The 18,100-nt window shown below is 35.2% G+C and overlaps 1 protein-coding gene across 4 annotated transcripts in view; it reads left to right on the forward strand.

Moving 5' to 3' along the window:
• The window catches only part of LOC142333771 (calmodulin-like), a 402,268-nt gene that overhangs the window by 334,527 nt on the left and 49,641 nt on the right, over positions 1-18,100 (forward strand). For all 4 annotated transcript variants that reach the window (XM_075381282.1, XM_075381280.1, XM_075381278.1 and 1 more), the window contains one exon: positions 13,778-14,041. In XM_075381282.1, the coding sequence (XP_075237397.1) occupies positions 13,778-14,041 (264 nt within the window). The remainder of the gene's footprint in view (positions 1-13,777; positions 14,042-18,100) is intronic.

The raw sequence follows: 18,100 nt of genomic DNA on the forward strand, positions 1-18,100 counted from the left end.
AAACAACAAACCTATCCTGCAGGTAATTCTGGATAATTCTTCTTAGGTATCCAGGAATATCCTTATCTCTCAACGCTTGTAGGATCGGATCCCATTTCAGCGAATTAAAAGCATTGCTCACATCAAGCAATATCACAATTGGTATCTTCCTGGTGCGCCAAGTACCCGATGCCGCTTCGTCCACCACGAAGGTTTGACAAACTTCTAAAGAAGCATATGAAGAGATGCTGCGTAATTGGCAACATCGTTGGGATGTAGCCAACACGGGACGATGGACACATCGTTTGATACCTTTGATCCGACCATGGATAGAAAGGAAGTTCGGGGACATAAATTACTGGATAACGCAATTTTTTACAGGGCATGGGTCGTTCAAGTCCTATTTATGTGCGAGACTAAGGGTAGATAACAACAACTGTCCTTACTGTGGGGCATATGATTCCCCTGAACATGTAGTATTTGAATGTAACCGTTGGACTGAAAGCAGGCAATCCTGTGTAAGACGTATAGGGCCATTATCTACGGAGAATATGGTGGATAAAATGCTACTTAACGAGGATAACTTTAATGTGATCTCGTCGTTTATAACCGCAGTTATAAAGAAGAAAGATGAGGAAGCTCGTCAAGAAGAAACCGCTCGCTGAGGACGGCTTCTCGTAGGTGGAATTTCCACCTACGAAATGAAAGAGGTAACCGGTGAACTGACCTGCCGTGCCGGACATACAGCCGGCGGGCGGGGAGGCGAGCTAGAGTAAAGGACACTCCTCTGGCGCGAGTCAAACTTGATTGTAGATCCGTTCCAGAGGAGTAGGTGGGAATATAAAAAAAAAAAAAAAAAAAAAAAAAAAAAAATTAGTGTTTCTTGCTAAAAAAACAAAAAAAAAACTGAACAATTTCTTTTTAAAAGAGTGTACTGTATTAACTCCGCTTCATTTCCAATGAACAATGTTTGTAAAACACCTGTCTGTGAATGAGAAAATCCTCCCAAAAATTTTTTATTCGACAATAAATCAGCCTTTCAATAATATTCAACAGATCACTACGCAACAGCCGATGACGATGAACGAAATTCCGACTGACGAAGACATTATTACTGAGGTAACGTAGTCGTGCAGTTGATAGCGAAGCTGAAACTGAAAACAAAGATGAATCTACTACTCTCCCAGTCGTATCGATGAATGACGCCGAAAACGGAGTTTAGCGAGAATAATAATGTAAGTCAGTGATTCCCAAAATGGTCTCTTCACAGGGACGCCGCGAGATATTGTAAAAGCTTCATAATTAATTGAACAAAGACATTTATAATTATTAATTTAATGTTAATAAAGTAAAAAAACAATGAAGATACACGAGTTTTATTTATTTGTATCTCTTACTTACGAGTAATCATACGTTTAACTAGGGGTAAAGAGATTAAAAAAGAGATTAAAGAGATTAAAAATTAAAGAGATTAAAATTAAAGAGATTAAGAGATTAATAAAGAGATTAAAAACGTTTAATTGAAAAAGGGTTCCGCGACTCGGAAAAGTTTGTAAACCACTGATGTAAGTGATGAATTTATAGAGTATTTGAATAAACTACAAAACTGTTTTATAAGATTATTAAACAAACAAAAATAAATAATTATTTTAAGGCTAATTAGTTTGTATGCGCGTCCAATTTTTGATGTATTAAGTTAGAATGAAGAAAAAATAGATTAGAAAGGATTTTAGATTTAATAAATACAGTTTGTACGTAAAAACATGTGACATAAAAATTTTTTTGCGGTGTTCATTTGTTCCTCGATGACTGCAAACTTATTACCATTTTTTTTTTTTTTTTTGCTTATTCACTGAACGCTAACGGTTTTGGTTAAAAGCAAAACGTATTACCGTCTAAAAATTGTATTACATCTAAATTTTATTTGTCAGTCTACAAATAAAAAACACATCGATATTTTAAAACAGCTTCTTCTTAGATATACAGTATATTTTTTGTATTATAATAGATAATGACGGCGTAAACAATTACGGTTACGAGGTGGCAACACGGAAGTACCGAACATTCTGCTGTAACGACCATATTTGATCGGCCCCTTGAATTTCGTTGTAACCAAGTTTTACTGTAATAAAATGACTTAGGTTCAATTTTCTTAACATCTGGCACCGTTGGTATTATATATAAAAATAAAGTATCCAGTTACCAACAATTGTAAGTATTGATTATCCAAGCGCTTTCGTTTTATTCCTACATCATCAGGGATAACTGATTAATTATGAATTTTGGACATATAAAGTTTTATAAACGGGAATCAAAACGAAAATAAAATTTAATATTGTTATATTCATAAGTTAAAAATACGTCTTGTCGTAAGATGTTAAAAACTAACAATGTTAACGTTGACTTATTTTAAGTCAACGTGACGCACATCGAGTTGATTTCTTTGGATTAGTTGCAAAACTTTCTCTGATTAGTTCCACACCAGCTTCAGAGACACGTGGGCGTCCTGGTGATTTTATATGTTCAACAGAACAACCTGTCTCGACGAAGATTTGGTGCCAAGAGTAAATTGTATGCCTACGAGGAGGCTCCCTAATGTACTTGTACGTTGAACTGCAGTTACTGACTGCAAATTGTGAAACCAAAACACACACCAGTAAATGTGTCCATCTTTAACAACACTGGTGACAGCGCTGGTGGCCAAATTCCGTACTAATGAACTATATGTAACAAAACCTGATGTTTTTAGCTATGAAATGAAACCTCAGCCGAATCTTTAAGTTATCCAAATAGATTTTTATATGCTTTTAAAGTTGTGAAGTTCTTTTTGAATATATATATATATATATATATATATATATATATAAAGAGAGAGAGATGGAGAGAGAGTGAGAGAGAGAGAGAGAGAGTGACAGAGAGAGAGAGAGAGAGAGAGAGAGAGAGAGAGAGAGAGAGAGAGAGAGAGAGAGCGAGAGAGTGAGTGAGAGAGAGAGAGAGAGAGAGAGAGAGAGAGAGAGAGAGAGAGAGAGAGAGAGAGAGAGAGAGAGAGAGAGAGAGAGAGAGAGAGAGTGAGTGAGAGAGAGAGAGTGAGTGAGAGAGAGAGAGAGAGAGAGAGAGAGAGAGAGAGAGAGAGAGAGAGAGAGAGAGAGAGAGAGAGAGAGAGAGAGAGAGAGAGAGAGAGAGACAGAGAGAGACAGAGAGAGAGAGTTACGTATAAAGCTTTGTAGGTACAAAATCTCCAAAAAATAAATTTAATTGTAATTTAGGGTCAAAATCCGTTATATGCCCACAACATATATGTTAGTTAGTTCTTAGATAGAACTGAAACGCTATATTGAAATAAAAAAATAAATAAATAAAATTATAAATGTAATCTTTCTCTTTTTCATGTTTAGCCTCCGGTAACTACCGTTTAGATAATTCTTCAGAGGATGATATGTATGAGTGTAAATCAAGTGTAGTCTTGTACATTCTCAGTTCGACCATTCCTGAGATGTGTGGTTAATTGAAATCCAACCACCAAAGAACACCGGTATCAACGATCTAGTATTCAAATCCGTGTAAAAATAACTGGCTTTACTAGGACTTGAACGCTGAAACTCTCGACTTCCAAATCAGCTGATTTGGGATGACGCGTTAACCACTAGACCAACCAGGTGGGTTTAAAAATGTAATCTAACCAAACTTTAACCTACGGTAACCTTGACTAACGAGCGAAGCTTAAGTTTGGTTACATTATATTGACAAACCCATAGGGTTGGTCTAGTGGTGAACGCGTCTTCTCAAATCAGCTGATTTCGAAGTCCAGAGTTCTAGCGTTCAAGTCCTAATAAAGGCAGTTACTTTTATACGGATTTGAATACTAGATGGTGGATACCGGTGTTCTTTGGTGGTTGGGTTTCAATTAACCACACGTCTCTTAAAATGGTCGAACTGAGACTGTACAACACTAAATTTCTTCATTTACACTCATAAATATCATCTTCTGAAGTAATACCTGAACGGTAGGTAATTCCCGGAGGCTAAACAGGAAAAAAAAGATTATAATTTTATTAATTTATTTTCTTATTTCAATATACCGTTTCAGTGGCGCTATCTAAGAATTAACTAACTAATTAAAGAAGCGTTGTGGGCGTACAACAGATTTTTGACCGCAAATTAGATGTTGTATTAGTGTATCTGTTATCATGTGAAAATTTGAAGATTGATTTTTTAACCTCAGGGTTTCGGGTCTATCGTTAGGCATGTCATTGATTCAGAGGATGAGATGAATGATTTGTAGCGTGTGTAAAAATGATATTCCTGACCGGGATTCAAACCCGAGACCTCAGAATGTAAAGTCGAGTTGAGTCGTTCTTACTTAACGCTCAATTTAAAATCGATAAAACTTGGGCGGGAAAAATTAGAAGCGTAATTCGTTACGATGGTGCGAATTTGAACGTCGATGTTTCTTTTTATAAATGTTTCAAGTATCTACCGATAGATAACAGGACAAGACAGTTAATTTACTAAAATAAAATGTTAAATATAAATATTTGATTAAATCGTTTTAAAAATCGTATTTTTATTATGTATAAAAAAAAATAATAATTTTTTTAAAATTATTTCTTTAAATTACCGTTAAAATAGTTTAATTTAACCCAACAGTCCATCGTTGATTGGAATGACGTTACGCACTTCGGTGGACTTCGACACTGTGACGAATTTTTTGTCGGGAATACTGCAAATGAAATATCGGGAAGCGAGGGGGATAAAGGACAGTTCCGTATGGAGTTGCCGTTCACCCGTGTTTGCACGGATAAACGGTGGCGATGAATTGCGGGGACTCTTGAGCCCTTGAGCTGAAAGATCCCGGCGGGGTCGTCCCTCGAGGGTGTCCTCGTTAGAAGCGAAACACAAAAGACCGAGTTACTGGGTGATGGAGGCCCGGAACGGCATAGCGTTTCCCTCGTCTAGAGGCAAAGGCACCACCCTGAACCCTTTTCATGCTTAATTTGGGATCTGGAACCGGGAGGCAGGGCTATAAAAGAAAACAAAAACCAACAAACTGGGAAGTTTAATTTAACCCAACAGACCAACGGAAGAGCCGGCCTCCGTGACGCGAGTGGTAGCGTCTCGGCCTTTCATCCGGAGATCCCGGGTTCGAATCCCGGTCAGGCATGGCATTTTCACACACGCTACAAATCATTTATCTTATCCTCTGAAACAATACCTAACTGTGGACAAGGAGGTTAAAAAAAAAGGACTGGTCTACTGGTAATCTCATCGTCAGTTGATTTCGAAGTCGACGTTCTCAGGTTCAAATCTTAATAAAGGTTTTTATTCGGATTTGAATACCGATGTTTTTTGGTGGTTGGGTTTTAATTAAACACACGTCTCAAGAATGGTCGGCCTTAATTTGTTCAAGACTACACACTTAACCGTACAATTACATTACACTGATAAGTACCTAATGACTTTAATTGTTGATGTGACCATAAAGAAAATTATTTTCTTTTTTAATTAATTTTTTTATAACAAAAAAAAAATACAAATTATACCTCTTTTTAGGTTTCTTATTTTTTGTAAAATTTTACATTAGAATGACTAAGTACCAATTCAAAAGAAATAAAATAAAGAAAAGTCGGTCTTCTCACGCAGAACTGCGTAAGAATTTTATTCCCCATTTTTAAATTTCTTACGGTCAATTAGCATTATGCCGTTTATATTCATACGTCTCATGGGAAAGATTGTATACATATAAAACAGAGGGAAAAAATGATATATGATTCTTTTTAGGCAGTCGGAAAAAGAATGAAAGTAAAATGAGATAGAAGTGAGAAAAAGGAAATGGGAATAAAAGAGATATATTGAAAATAATTTGAATAAACCACACGTATGTGTGTGTGTATATATATATCTTGCCAAAATATACTCCTTTAATTTTTTTCAGTTGAAAGATCAACGACTATTATGAAATATAGTTGTACAATGACCCCTCCCAATCTTTCTGAATATCTACTGAAATACATATTTCATCAAGTGTTTAAAAAACAAGAAATTATAAAAAAACAAACTCGAAACTATGATACTAAATTTTACCCTGATATTTTTATACACCATTTAGTCTTCTCCAGTAATATATTTTTTAATATTTTTTTTTACCTTCAGTAATTTGACTGGTTTGATGCAGCACTCCAAGATGCCCTATCTAGTGCTAGTCGCTTCATTTCGGTATACCCCCAACATTCTACATCCCTAACAATTTGTTTTACATATTCCAAAAGTGGCCTTACTACACAATTTTTTCCTTCTACCTGTCCTTCCAATATCAAAGCGACTATTCCAGGATGCCTTAGTATGTGGCCTATAAGTCTGTATCTTCTTTTAACTATATTTTTCCAAATGCTTCTTTCTTCATCGATTTGCCGCAATACCTCTTCATTTGTCACTTCATCCACCCATCTGATTTTTAACATTCTCCTATAGCACCGCATTTCAAAAGCTTCTAATCTTTTCTTCTCAGATACTCCGATCGTCCAAGTTTCACTTCCATCTAAAGCGACACTCCAAACATATACTTTCAAAAATCTTTTTCTGATATTTAAATTAATTTTTGATGTAAACAAATTATATTTCTTACTGAAGGCTCGTTTAGCTTGTGCTATTCGGCATTTTATATCGCTCCTGCTTCGTCCATCTTTAGTAATTATACTTCCCAAATCACAAAATTCTTCTACCTCCATAATCTTTTCTCCTCCTATTTTCACATTCAGTGGTCCATCTTCGTTATTTCTACTACATTTCATTACTTTTGTTTTGTTCTTGTTTATTTTCATGCGATAGTTCTTGCGTAGGACTTCATCTATGCCGTTCATTTCTTCTAAATCCTTTTTACTCTCGGCTAGAATTACTATATCATCAGCAAATCGTAGCATCTTTATCTTTTCACCTTGTACTGTTACTCCGAATCTAAATTGTTCTTTAACATCATTAACTGCTAGATCCATGTAAAGATTAAAAAGTAACGGAGATAGGGAACACCCTTGTCGGACTCCCTTTCTTATTACGGCTTCTTACTTATGTTCTTCAATTATTACTGTTGCTGTTTGGTTCCTGTACATGTTAGCAATTGTTCTTCTATCTCTGTATTTGAACCCTAAACTTTTTAAAATGCTGAAAATTGTATTCCATCTATAATTTAGTGATAATTAGATATAGATTGGGGTTTAAAAACCTAAACAAAATGTTTAGGTGTCAGATGAATAGGAATCTGGGAAGATGCCACCACGAACATCGGAATTTTTTTAAAGTTTGGTTAGATTATAATTTTATTTATTTATTTATCCTATTTCAACACAGCGTTTCAGGTACCATCTAATAACTAACTAAATAAAGAAGCGTTGTAGGCATATAACATATTTCGACCGTTTATAGTTGTGTACTTACATAGAAGTTTTGATATTTCGAATCCGCTGAGTAAAAATCACTATTTTATGCAAAAAATATTCCCAGTATAACCACATCAATTTTGGACAAGTTACTGCTGTTGGCTTTTGCGAACCGTGCTTTTATTGCAAAAGACTTGTCATTATGCTTTTACAGAAAACTGTATAAAACAAAAAAAATTTTTTAGAGCACAAAATCAACAAACCACGCTGTAAACGATTTGACGTTTTGCAAGGCATGACGTCACGCGCTCTGATTGGTGTTTTATATCACGTGGCAAACGGTAATTTATTTTTTGAAAATATTAAATAATCTTAAATAAATTAGGTTCATATTCAATATTTTTAGATTAAGATTAATTGAAGAAAGCAAAATTCTTTCAGGTTTAACCTTACTGTTATCTAGCTTACTGTATATATCATTATAAATTCATATAATTTAACAACAGTTTTCTACAAAAAAATTAATTTTGTAATTGTCACTACGGATTTAATGGTTGTTCAAATTAAACAAGTTCTATAATATAAATAACTACTGTAATAAATAATATATATTTTTAAAATAAACGTTAAAACATTCTAATAAAAAAAAAAGATACAATATTTTTTTTTTAAAAATGCAAAGGAAAATAAAAAATTATTATACTCTTAATAATGATTTACAACTATCAGTTTTAAAAGTTATCGTCAGATGTCGGCGTCGGCACGACTATGCCAACCTAACTTATTAACGTATAAAAACAATATAAATGCTTTGTTTATAAGTATAGAACTGTATTATAATACTAATAACAATAGTACGGTTTCCAACTTGTTACATAATAACAAAACAGTTTATCAGTGACAAAACTAGATGGCAGCACCGGTATAAATTGTTTTTCTTCTACAAACGTTTTACCAATGAAATATTTTACGTACCAGTTTCCTTAATGTTATATAATGTACTATAAGACAAAAAAAAAGATAAGTTCTTCGACAATACAGCTTTTCAATTCTGAAAATTTTATTTTGTTTTTCTTTCTTTTTACGGACGGTTAACTCTTTTTCTAATCTGCCACTTTATCATCATTTTATCCGTACTAAAGTAATTTAAAATTATTCGTTATTAACTTTATAAAACATAAACAAAACCATTTTTAATTAAAATTAATTAATTAAAGCAACTTCATTTTTTTAAAGTATTTCTTGTTTTTTTTTTTTTTTTGAACAATATTTATTAAGATTAAAACTAATTAGTCAAAAATATTTTTAAAAAATCCTAAACTTCTTTATTATTCAAAAACTTTATTAATAAATTCTGTAGTATTAGAATAAAATATTAACAGAATATGCTAACCATTAAATTCAGGACTATTATAAAAGAATGGTGAGATTTTGAACATGGTTTAAATTAAAACAGAATTACTTACAGTTTATGTTTTTTATTTTTCAAATTTGTCGTCTCAAACATTTTTTTACATAATTAATAAATTTCAATATGTGCGGCCTTAGTCGCTCGACAAATGTCCAAACGATACTCAACTTCTCTCCAAACATTAGTAACATTTCTTCGTTAATGGTTGTCATCGCGTCATTAATCCTGTTTTTTAAGCGGTTTAGGTCGCGAATTTTTTGTCTATAAACAACGCTTTTGATGTATCCCACAAGAAAAAATCGCAAGGCGTCAGGTCTGGACTCCTTGGAAACCAAAGTACGGGTCCTTGCCGGCCTATCCATGGGTCTCCAATTTTTTCGTTCAAAGCGTCCGTGACCGATGCCTTGAAGTGCGGGGGAACACAATCATGTTGGAAATGAAGTCGATGAATGTTTTCGGGTTCATCCGGCTGAGGAAAACAATAATCGGTTAACATGTCAAGATACGCAACTTCATTAATTGTTTTTTCAGCAAAGAAGAAAGGCCCTATTACACGATTTTTCATCGTACTCACACCAAACATTAACGTTAAGCGAATCGCGTTGTTTCTCAATAATTGCGTGTGGGTTTTCAGAGCCCCATATTCGTGAATTGTGTCTGTTAACGCATCCGTTCACATGGAATGTAGCTTCGTCTGTAAAAATTATATCGTCTAAAAATGACTCGTTTTCACTTATTCTGTCCGACTTTTCAAGAACGAAATCGTAACGTTTTACACCATCATCGGGTTTCAATTCCTGCAGTATCTGGATTTTATAAGCGTGTAATTTCAGTTTTTTTATGTAAAACTGTGTGAACTGTTGATTTTGGAATACCTAATTCGACGCTTCGACGGGGGATGGACTTCCCAGGACTTCTAATTGCCGATCGTTTAATTAGTTCAACCGTTTCGTCCGGTACACTTGGTTTGCCGGTCGATTTCTGTTACCGATCCGGTTTCTTCGAATCGTTTGAACCAACGTGTTATGTTATTTTTGTGCGGCGGATCTCTTCCGAATTCACGTCGAAACGCACGTTGAACTAAAATTACGGATTTTAATTCGGCCCTCAATAAAACACACTTTGCTTTGTCTTTATCCGAGAACATAGTAACTCGCTAAACTCACCGCAACATCAATACAAAACTGACGTTGTGGTTACAACTGCTGATAAACAAACTTTTGGATTGGAGACTTTCAGGGATACCAACATAACATCTAGAAATTTCCCTACAATCTTCCTATGAATTACTGAAACGCACCATTCTTTTATGACAACCCTATATTTTTTCAACGGTTAAATATAGAAAATTTTTTTTTAATCAAATTAACCGATTTCTGTGGAGAAATGGTAGCGTCTTGTCCTTTCATCCGGAGGTCCCAGGTTTAAATCCCGGTCAAGCATGTAATTTTTCATACGCTATAAAATTCCATATCCATATTCCCACATTTAAGCTTCAAAGTATCTTTGCTGAATTTAATTCATCAAGAAAGAAACAAGTTCTTATCTCAAAACGATATTTTTAGGAGATTTCTAAGGAATTTGTAGAAATCGCTACTGCGTCCGGTCATATTTTCTAAGGGAGTGTCAGGGGGGAGAAGAGATTAACATTTCTTTATGTTTTGGAGGGTCCTGAACATAATTATTCCGTAAATTTTACATACAAATAAAAAAAAAAAAAAAAAAAAAAAAAAAGATAAAAAGAAACGACCTCAATAGTATGTATGTATAAAAAACTTTTTCATCCAGTCTACTGGATGTAAATCTTAACAATTTTTAACGAAACTTAATAGGGTGATGTAAATTTAGTAGAAATAAAGAAAGCCCTATTGATTTTTAAGCGAAGTGGTTAACACAACCGGAGGTAGAGACAAAAAACTGGGCTTTTGAGTACTTTTTCAATGTTTTCCTGATGTAACTTGAAGGATGACATATTATAAAGCCAAAATTAGATTTTTTGGAAAAATTAAAGTCCCGAAAATCTAAGTTTTAAGACTAATGGTTTCCCAGTAATCCAAAAACATCAAGTTTGTACCACAAATCTGATTTTTGCGAAAATTTTGATGTGTGAACTAGTTTCGCAATGACTTAAATTCAAAATATCATGTTTACGTAACAAAAATAAGATTTTTGATACTGTTATTTCTCGCCAAACATAAATTTTTTTTTTTGACCCAAACTATTTTAACTTTTACCCCAGATTTCTCGGAAACTATTAAAATTTTCTTTTTAAACCTGTTTTTTTTTTAGAAAGTCACCGAAAAAAGATGCCTATGTGGTCTCATAATTTTATTTTCCAATAAAAATAAATATATTCTCAATTTTTGCCTTCAATACGTTTTTAGACAACTAGATATTAAGGATAACCCACCGGGTTGGTCTAATGGTGGAACTCTCACCCGGAGTTCCAGCGTTCAAGTCGTAGTAAAGTCAGTTAGTTATTTTTACACGGATTTGAATACTAGATCGTAGATACCGGTGTTCTTTATTTTCTTTCTTTTTCCTGTTTAGCCTCCGGTAACTACCGTTTAGATAATACTTCAGAGGATGATATGTATGAGTGTAGTCTTGTACATTCTCAGTTCGACCATACCGGAGATGTGTGGTTAATTGAAACCCAACCACCAAAGAACACCGGTATCCACGATCTAGTATTTAAGTCCGTGTAAAAATAGCTGACTTTACTAGGACTTGAACGCTGTAACTCTCGACTTCCAAATCAGCTGATTTGGAAGACGCGTTCACCACTAGACCAACCCAGTGGGTCTCTTTGGTGTTCGGGTTTCAGTTAACCACACATCTGAGGAATGGTCTAACTGAGACTGTACAAGACTATACTTCATTTAAATTCATACATATCATCCTCACATCCTTTACAGTAATACCTGAACGGAAATTCCTGAAGGATAAACAGGAAAAGAAAGAAAAGTAGTTTTGAAGATTTTCGAGCCATAAAATTTCATACATAGTTCGTTCAATGTTTTTCGACACTTAATTGAACGTAATTCAAGAGCGACACAACGAATCTTCATTAAATTATCACATGCACAACTTCAAATATATTACCATAACATATCTAAATTTCAATGAAATTGATTCAGTACTTTTGGAGATTTTTGAGCCACAAATTTCATACATTGGATTTTTAATATATATAAATAAGAAAATTACATTTTAAGTAAACGTAGTTTTCGTACTCTTTATACCAAAAACGTACAGAAAATCCAATTTCATCTCCCAATCCTACCTTGCGACCGAAAATAACACCGTATCTTTCTTTCTAAAAACCGGTAAAAAAAGCAACACAAAATGCGGAACTTACTGCATACTCCGTATAAGTTTTATACGAATTTGAATACTACACGGTCTCCCATATAAAACGCAATCACTCATCCATTAAATTTCAAAAGTAAGCTTATTCCCCTACTCGTTACTGAAATGGACTCGTCCAACATCTGAACATCGCGGCGACGCAGTAGAACACTACCGATAGTAACAACAATGCGATCATAACGTTCAGTGTATTGCTAGAGACAAGATGGTGTTTTCGCTAGACGAACGTGTTTTCATTGTTTAGTCGTACTTCAGTACGAAATCAGCGGTTGCAGTGAAAGATTTGTTCCGCCATAAGTACCCAGATAAACCGGCTCCTAACAAAACATCAGTATTGAGGTTAGTCGCAAAATTTAGAAAGACCGGTTCTGTTAATAACAAGGAACACAAAAGATCTGCGTCGGTGTTGAATACAGATACAGTCGCTGAAATCAAAGACCGATTACTCTCCTCGCCAAATAAATCGATCAGACGTTTGTCTGCTGAAATTAATTTGTCTAAATCGACTGTTCGTCGGGCGACCAAACGATTACAATTACGACCTTATCGCGTTCAAACGGTTCATCGACTTTTTGAGCCCGACAAAGAAAAACGGCTATATTGTCAACGGTTCCGTCGATTTCTACGTGAGGGAATTAACGTTATGGATTCGTTATTTTTCACAGATGAAGCACGGTTTCATTTGGATGGCTACGTAAACAGCCAAAACAGTAGAATTTGGAACGCTGAAAATCCCCACGTTTATCACGAAAAACAATTACACCCTGTAAGCTTAATAAGCTGTATTAAATATCCAGCCACAAACTTTGAAAAAAGTTGCAAGAAACGCTGTAAAAAGAATTGAAGCTTGTGTTCAAGAAGATGGCGGCCACTTCCAACATTTACTTTAAATGTAAGGTAATGGATGGTAATAATAAAAATTACATTTATATTTACACATGCCTTTTTATTATTTCAATACCTACCAATGTAAGGTTGGGTTGCGTTTTACATGGGACACCTGTACATCATATATACCGGTGTTCTTTGGTGGTTGGGTTTCAATTAACCGCACAGCTCAGGAACGGTCGAACTGAGACTGTACAAGACTACACTTCATTTACACTCATACATATCATCCTCATTCATCTGAAGTAATATCTAAACGGTAATTTCCGGAACCTAAACAGGAAACAGAGAAAAGATATTAAGAATAATTTGACAGTACAATTAAAAGAAATTATATTTCATAAATGTGACGTAGATTACAATAAACTAACAACCAGCGTTTGGTATCAGGCAATTAAAGAACTTGATTCCTTAACAAAGCAGAATGAAATCGGCGTAAAACCTTTCTTTTGATAGGGAAAGTTGTAAATTGCTAGAAATAAGAAATCTGTGATAATTTTTTTAAAACAAAATTCTGACTTTTAGAACTTTTATCTAAAAGAACACCGAATAATTCAGTATTAATATACATTTCATTATAGTAATACTATTTTAACAGGTAATTTCAACTATTTTTTATAATAATATAAAATAATTTTTTACCATCTATACCATGACCTATCAATATATATATATATATATATATATATATATATATATACATATATATATTTTAATTTACTATGATAATTTAATACTATTTATTTTATATTTACAGGCGCGAAATAAGCCAGCAGATGGTGGAGGACATGTTAATCAAAAAGGTGTCACCGGACAAAAAGGTGGACAACAAACAGCAGTTAAAACAGCAACTGCGCATGCGCAGACTCCTGTTAAAAAACAGCCGCCGTCAGCTCAAAAAGGACAAGTTAAAACTCAACCGAAACCTGCACCCCCACCAGCAGCTCCAAAACCGCCAGCAAAGAAAAATGATAAAAAGAAACGGCATCAACAGTATGACCTAGTAGTCACAATCGATTTGGTAAGTACAACAAACATTTTTATTTTTTAATCTTATTATTATAAATGTTTTTAAAGAAGGAGTTTGATAGAGAGGGGTGGGGAGAGGTAGGGAGAGAGGGAGAGAGAGAGAGAGAGAGAGAGTGTGTGTGTGTGTGTGTGTGTGTGTGTGTGTGTGTGTGAAAATTATCGTAGACCTAAAGAAAAAAATCTCTTTCGGCACGCCGGAAGGCGTATGTAGATTTCACCGGTGCTAAATAGAGGATAAAATAATAAAAGTAGAGGATATTTAAAATTTAATGGTATCAATTCCCCATATATAGAAGTAATCTGATCAGACCAAGTTTGGTCAAAATCGGCTCAGTAGTTATTGTGACATAAAGAGATGCCAACAGTCCGAACACACACACACACTTATACAGGGTCATTCACGGGAACCGGATGTTTTTAAAATAATCATAAAAAATTGAATATTTACTTTAAAAAAGTTTTATTGGTACTGAAACACTTGTTAAATCAAAGCATTTGTTACTTACTCGTGAAGGAAAAATTATGTCCGGCAAGTGATGTCCATTTTGGGCAATACATTGTTGTAGCCTTTCACGGTAACCGGCCTCAACTCTTTGCGGCATGTCTACATCAATCTGGGTGACGTGATGACGAATTGCGATCTTTAGGTCCTCCAATGTACGCGGTTTATCGCCGTACACACGCGATTTCAGAAACCCCCGCAGAAAAAAATCACAACTACTCAAGTCGGGGGACCGAGGGGCCAAGGAATGTCGCCGAATTTGGAAACGATCCGTCCCGGAAACAAGTTACAGCCATCGTTGCCCTCGCTGTGTGCGCTGCAGCTCCATCCTGCTGGAATAACACATTATGAAAATCGATTCCCCGGTTTCGTAACTCAGGGATGAAAAACGTATTCAATATCGCAATGTAACGATCAGCTGTTACAGTTACGGCAGCGTCATTTTCTCAAAAAAATATGGTCCAATAACACCGACCTTTCCTGTTGCACACCAGACTGTCACCTTTGGGCTATGAGGTGGTCTCTCGTGAAGCCGATGTGGGTTTCTTTCTGTCCGATACCGGCAATTCTGTTTGTTGACGAAACCATTCAGATGAAAATGGACTTCGTCACTCATTAACGATAACAAATTTTCATTTTCTTCAAAAACGGTAAGCATTTGTCGACAAAATTGTAATCGCTGCGTGAAATCTTGCTCGTTTAACTGCTGCACGACGGCTATCTTGTAAGGATGGAAATGCAGGTCTGTATGCAGAATTCGTGTTACCGTACTTGTGCTCATTTGAAGCGCTGCTGAATGCCTCTAAATAGAGCGGCGTGGGCTTCTGACAATGGCTTCCCTTACTAGTTCGATGTTCTCCGGAGTGCTAGCAGTTCGTCGGGGACCCGGTGGTTTTTTCTTCAAATATTGAACCGCTTGTTCGAAGGTCGTTTACCTGTCGCAATGTTGTGTTACGAGAAAGGACACTTGCATTACGATGGATATTAAACTGACGGCGGAAATCTCGCTGAACAGCAGTTACGGATTTGTCATTTGGCACAAAACTGTCATACGCGTACAGGCGTTGGTCTAGCGTCCACGGCTCCATCTCAACGTCTAAAATGTAAATGCTATGAACAAACGAAACGTCAGACACCAGCCAGGTGTCCCTCCCACCACGAACGCCCGAGTACAACCCACTTTAAAAACATCCGGTTCCCGTGAATGACTCTGTATATACGAAGATCCGGAAAATTTTCATCCAGTTTTTTGTTCCTTAGGGATAAAAAACGTCGGTGAAAGCCGCATATGCCCAAATTGTACCAATTATAATACTTAACTTCTAGAGCTATAGCGCTCTCTAGACGGGAAAGTAATGAAATCATAATAAAAAAAATCCCTTTTTCGGCACGCCGGAAGGTGGAGGTAAATTTCACCGGTGTTAAGTAGAGACTAAAAAAGATGTCCACCTTAAAGTTAAGAAAAACTTCAAATTTACTCAATACGACAATAGTTGCATGTTTATCATACAATAAGCCCCATCTTCTTACAATTTCAGCAACATTTTGGTCATCCCTTGCCGTAAGGCCAAGTTGGTCATATCAAAAATTGTTACAGACAAACGTTTTCGGTAATATTTACAGGATTAATATTAATTTTAAACAGTTTCGATATTATGTTTATTAAGGGAGGTATTCTTTTTTTGTCTTCGAAACCTCATTTTTTTTACACTCTGGGCCAATGGTTGATGATATCGAAAAACCTTACTTTGATAAGTTTTACACCTTTCTCCAAAAAATAGTACGGAACTTAAAACGAATTCGATATTTTACTTAACAAAGTTATAGCGAAAATTTTACTTTTTTCGTAAAAGCCCTCCCATTTCCAACCCGATGGTTCGATATTGCCTAATAATGAACTCGACCGAGATTTTGGGTCGTTTTATTTTATGTATAAATTTGAAAGTGATTGGCACAAAATTACGGTAGTTATTGTGTCTACAAGAAAGTGAAATATATATATAAATGTATACATAAACCTTTGAATTGACGATGGTTTTGAGATCTGCGGGATGTGAAACGGGAAGATATGTCGAAATTTTCCGGAAGTTGAATCATGGTATCGTTTATAATAGGTAGCTTTGTTATGGAACCCACCAGGTTGGTCTAGTGGTGAACGCGTTTTCCCAAATCAGCTGATTTGGAAGTCGAGAGTTCCAGCGTTCAAGTCCTAGTAAAGCCAGTTATTTTTACGCGGACTTGAATACTAGATCGTGGATACCGGTGTTCTTTGGTGGTTGGGTTTCAATTAACCACATATCTCAGAAATGGTCGAACTGAGAATGTACAAGACTACACTTCATTTACACTCATACATATCATCCTCATTCATCCTCTGAAGTATTATCTGAACGGTAGTTACAGGAGGTTAAACATGAAAAAGAAAAGAAAAGCTTTCTTATGGAATCTACCTAAAAGATTAGTATACAGAGGAAACCGCGAATAACAAGCTCTCTTGTTATGAGAACATGGTTGTAACGAAGGAAATACCGGGGTTATTTTTAAAAGAGTGTACTCTATTTAAACTCCGCTTCATTTGTAATGAACGATGTTTGTAGAAACACCTCTCCATGAGTGAGAAAATCCAAATTATCCAACAATTGGAACTAGACCTATCAAACTCTTAACTGGACCAAAAAAATCAGCCTTTTAAAAGTCAATAGATGACTACGCAACGGCCAATGACGATGTACATACTACAGAAATTCTGAACGATGAAGACATTATTACTGAGGTAACTCGTAGTCGTGCAGATGATAGCGAAACTGAAACTGAAAACGAAGATGAATCTACTACTCTCTCAGTCGTATCGATGATTGACGTCAAAGAATGTTTTAGAATGTTTTAAAAAATTAATGGAGTTTAGTGAGACTAAAAAAAGTGCTGAATTTGTGGAGTACTTGAATAAACTACAAAAGTGTTTTTTAAGATTATTAAACAAATAAAAATAAACGATTATTTTAAGGCTAAAGCTTATATTTTTTCTTTGATCCGTTTTTGAATTTTAAATAATTGATTCATTTATTTAGTGGATTTTTTTTTATTTATTTGATTAGACAGGGAATTTTATTGCACTAGATAGGGAATCTTGGAGAACTGCATCAAACCAGTCAAATGACTGAAGACAAAAAAAAAATAGTAGTTTGTACAGGTGATTCAAAGAAACAAGAAATTTTGAAATATGTTGGTAGCCGTGGGCGATTAGTACCACTCGATAAGTGGCGCCAGACTCTCTAACCTAACCTGCCATTTAGTTGTCATGGATCCTTGGAGTGGTACGCAACGTGCATTTGTTATCAAAGCGTTTTATAAAAACAATGACAGTGTGGAAGGAGCGCGTAGAGAATTTCGCCGTCATTTTAAACTGGAACGGCACGACCGTGTTCTATCAGCACGTGCAATTAAAACATGGATATCTAATTTTGAGGAAACCGGTTCTGCGATGAAAAAGAAACCTCCAGGCCGTGAGCGAACCGTCCATACACCACAGAATGTTCAAGCTTTACAAGA

Source organism: Lycorma delicatula, chromosome 13, assembly GCF_047948215.1.
Source record: "Lycorma delicatula isolate Av1 chromosome 13, ASM4794821v1, whole genome shotgun sequence".
NCBI classification, from domain to species: Eukaryota; Metazoa; Arthropoda; class Insecta; order Hemiptera; family Fulgoridae; genus Lycorma; species Lycorma delicatula.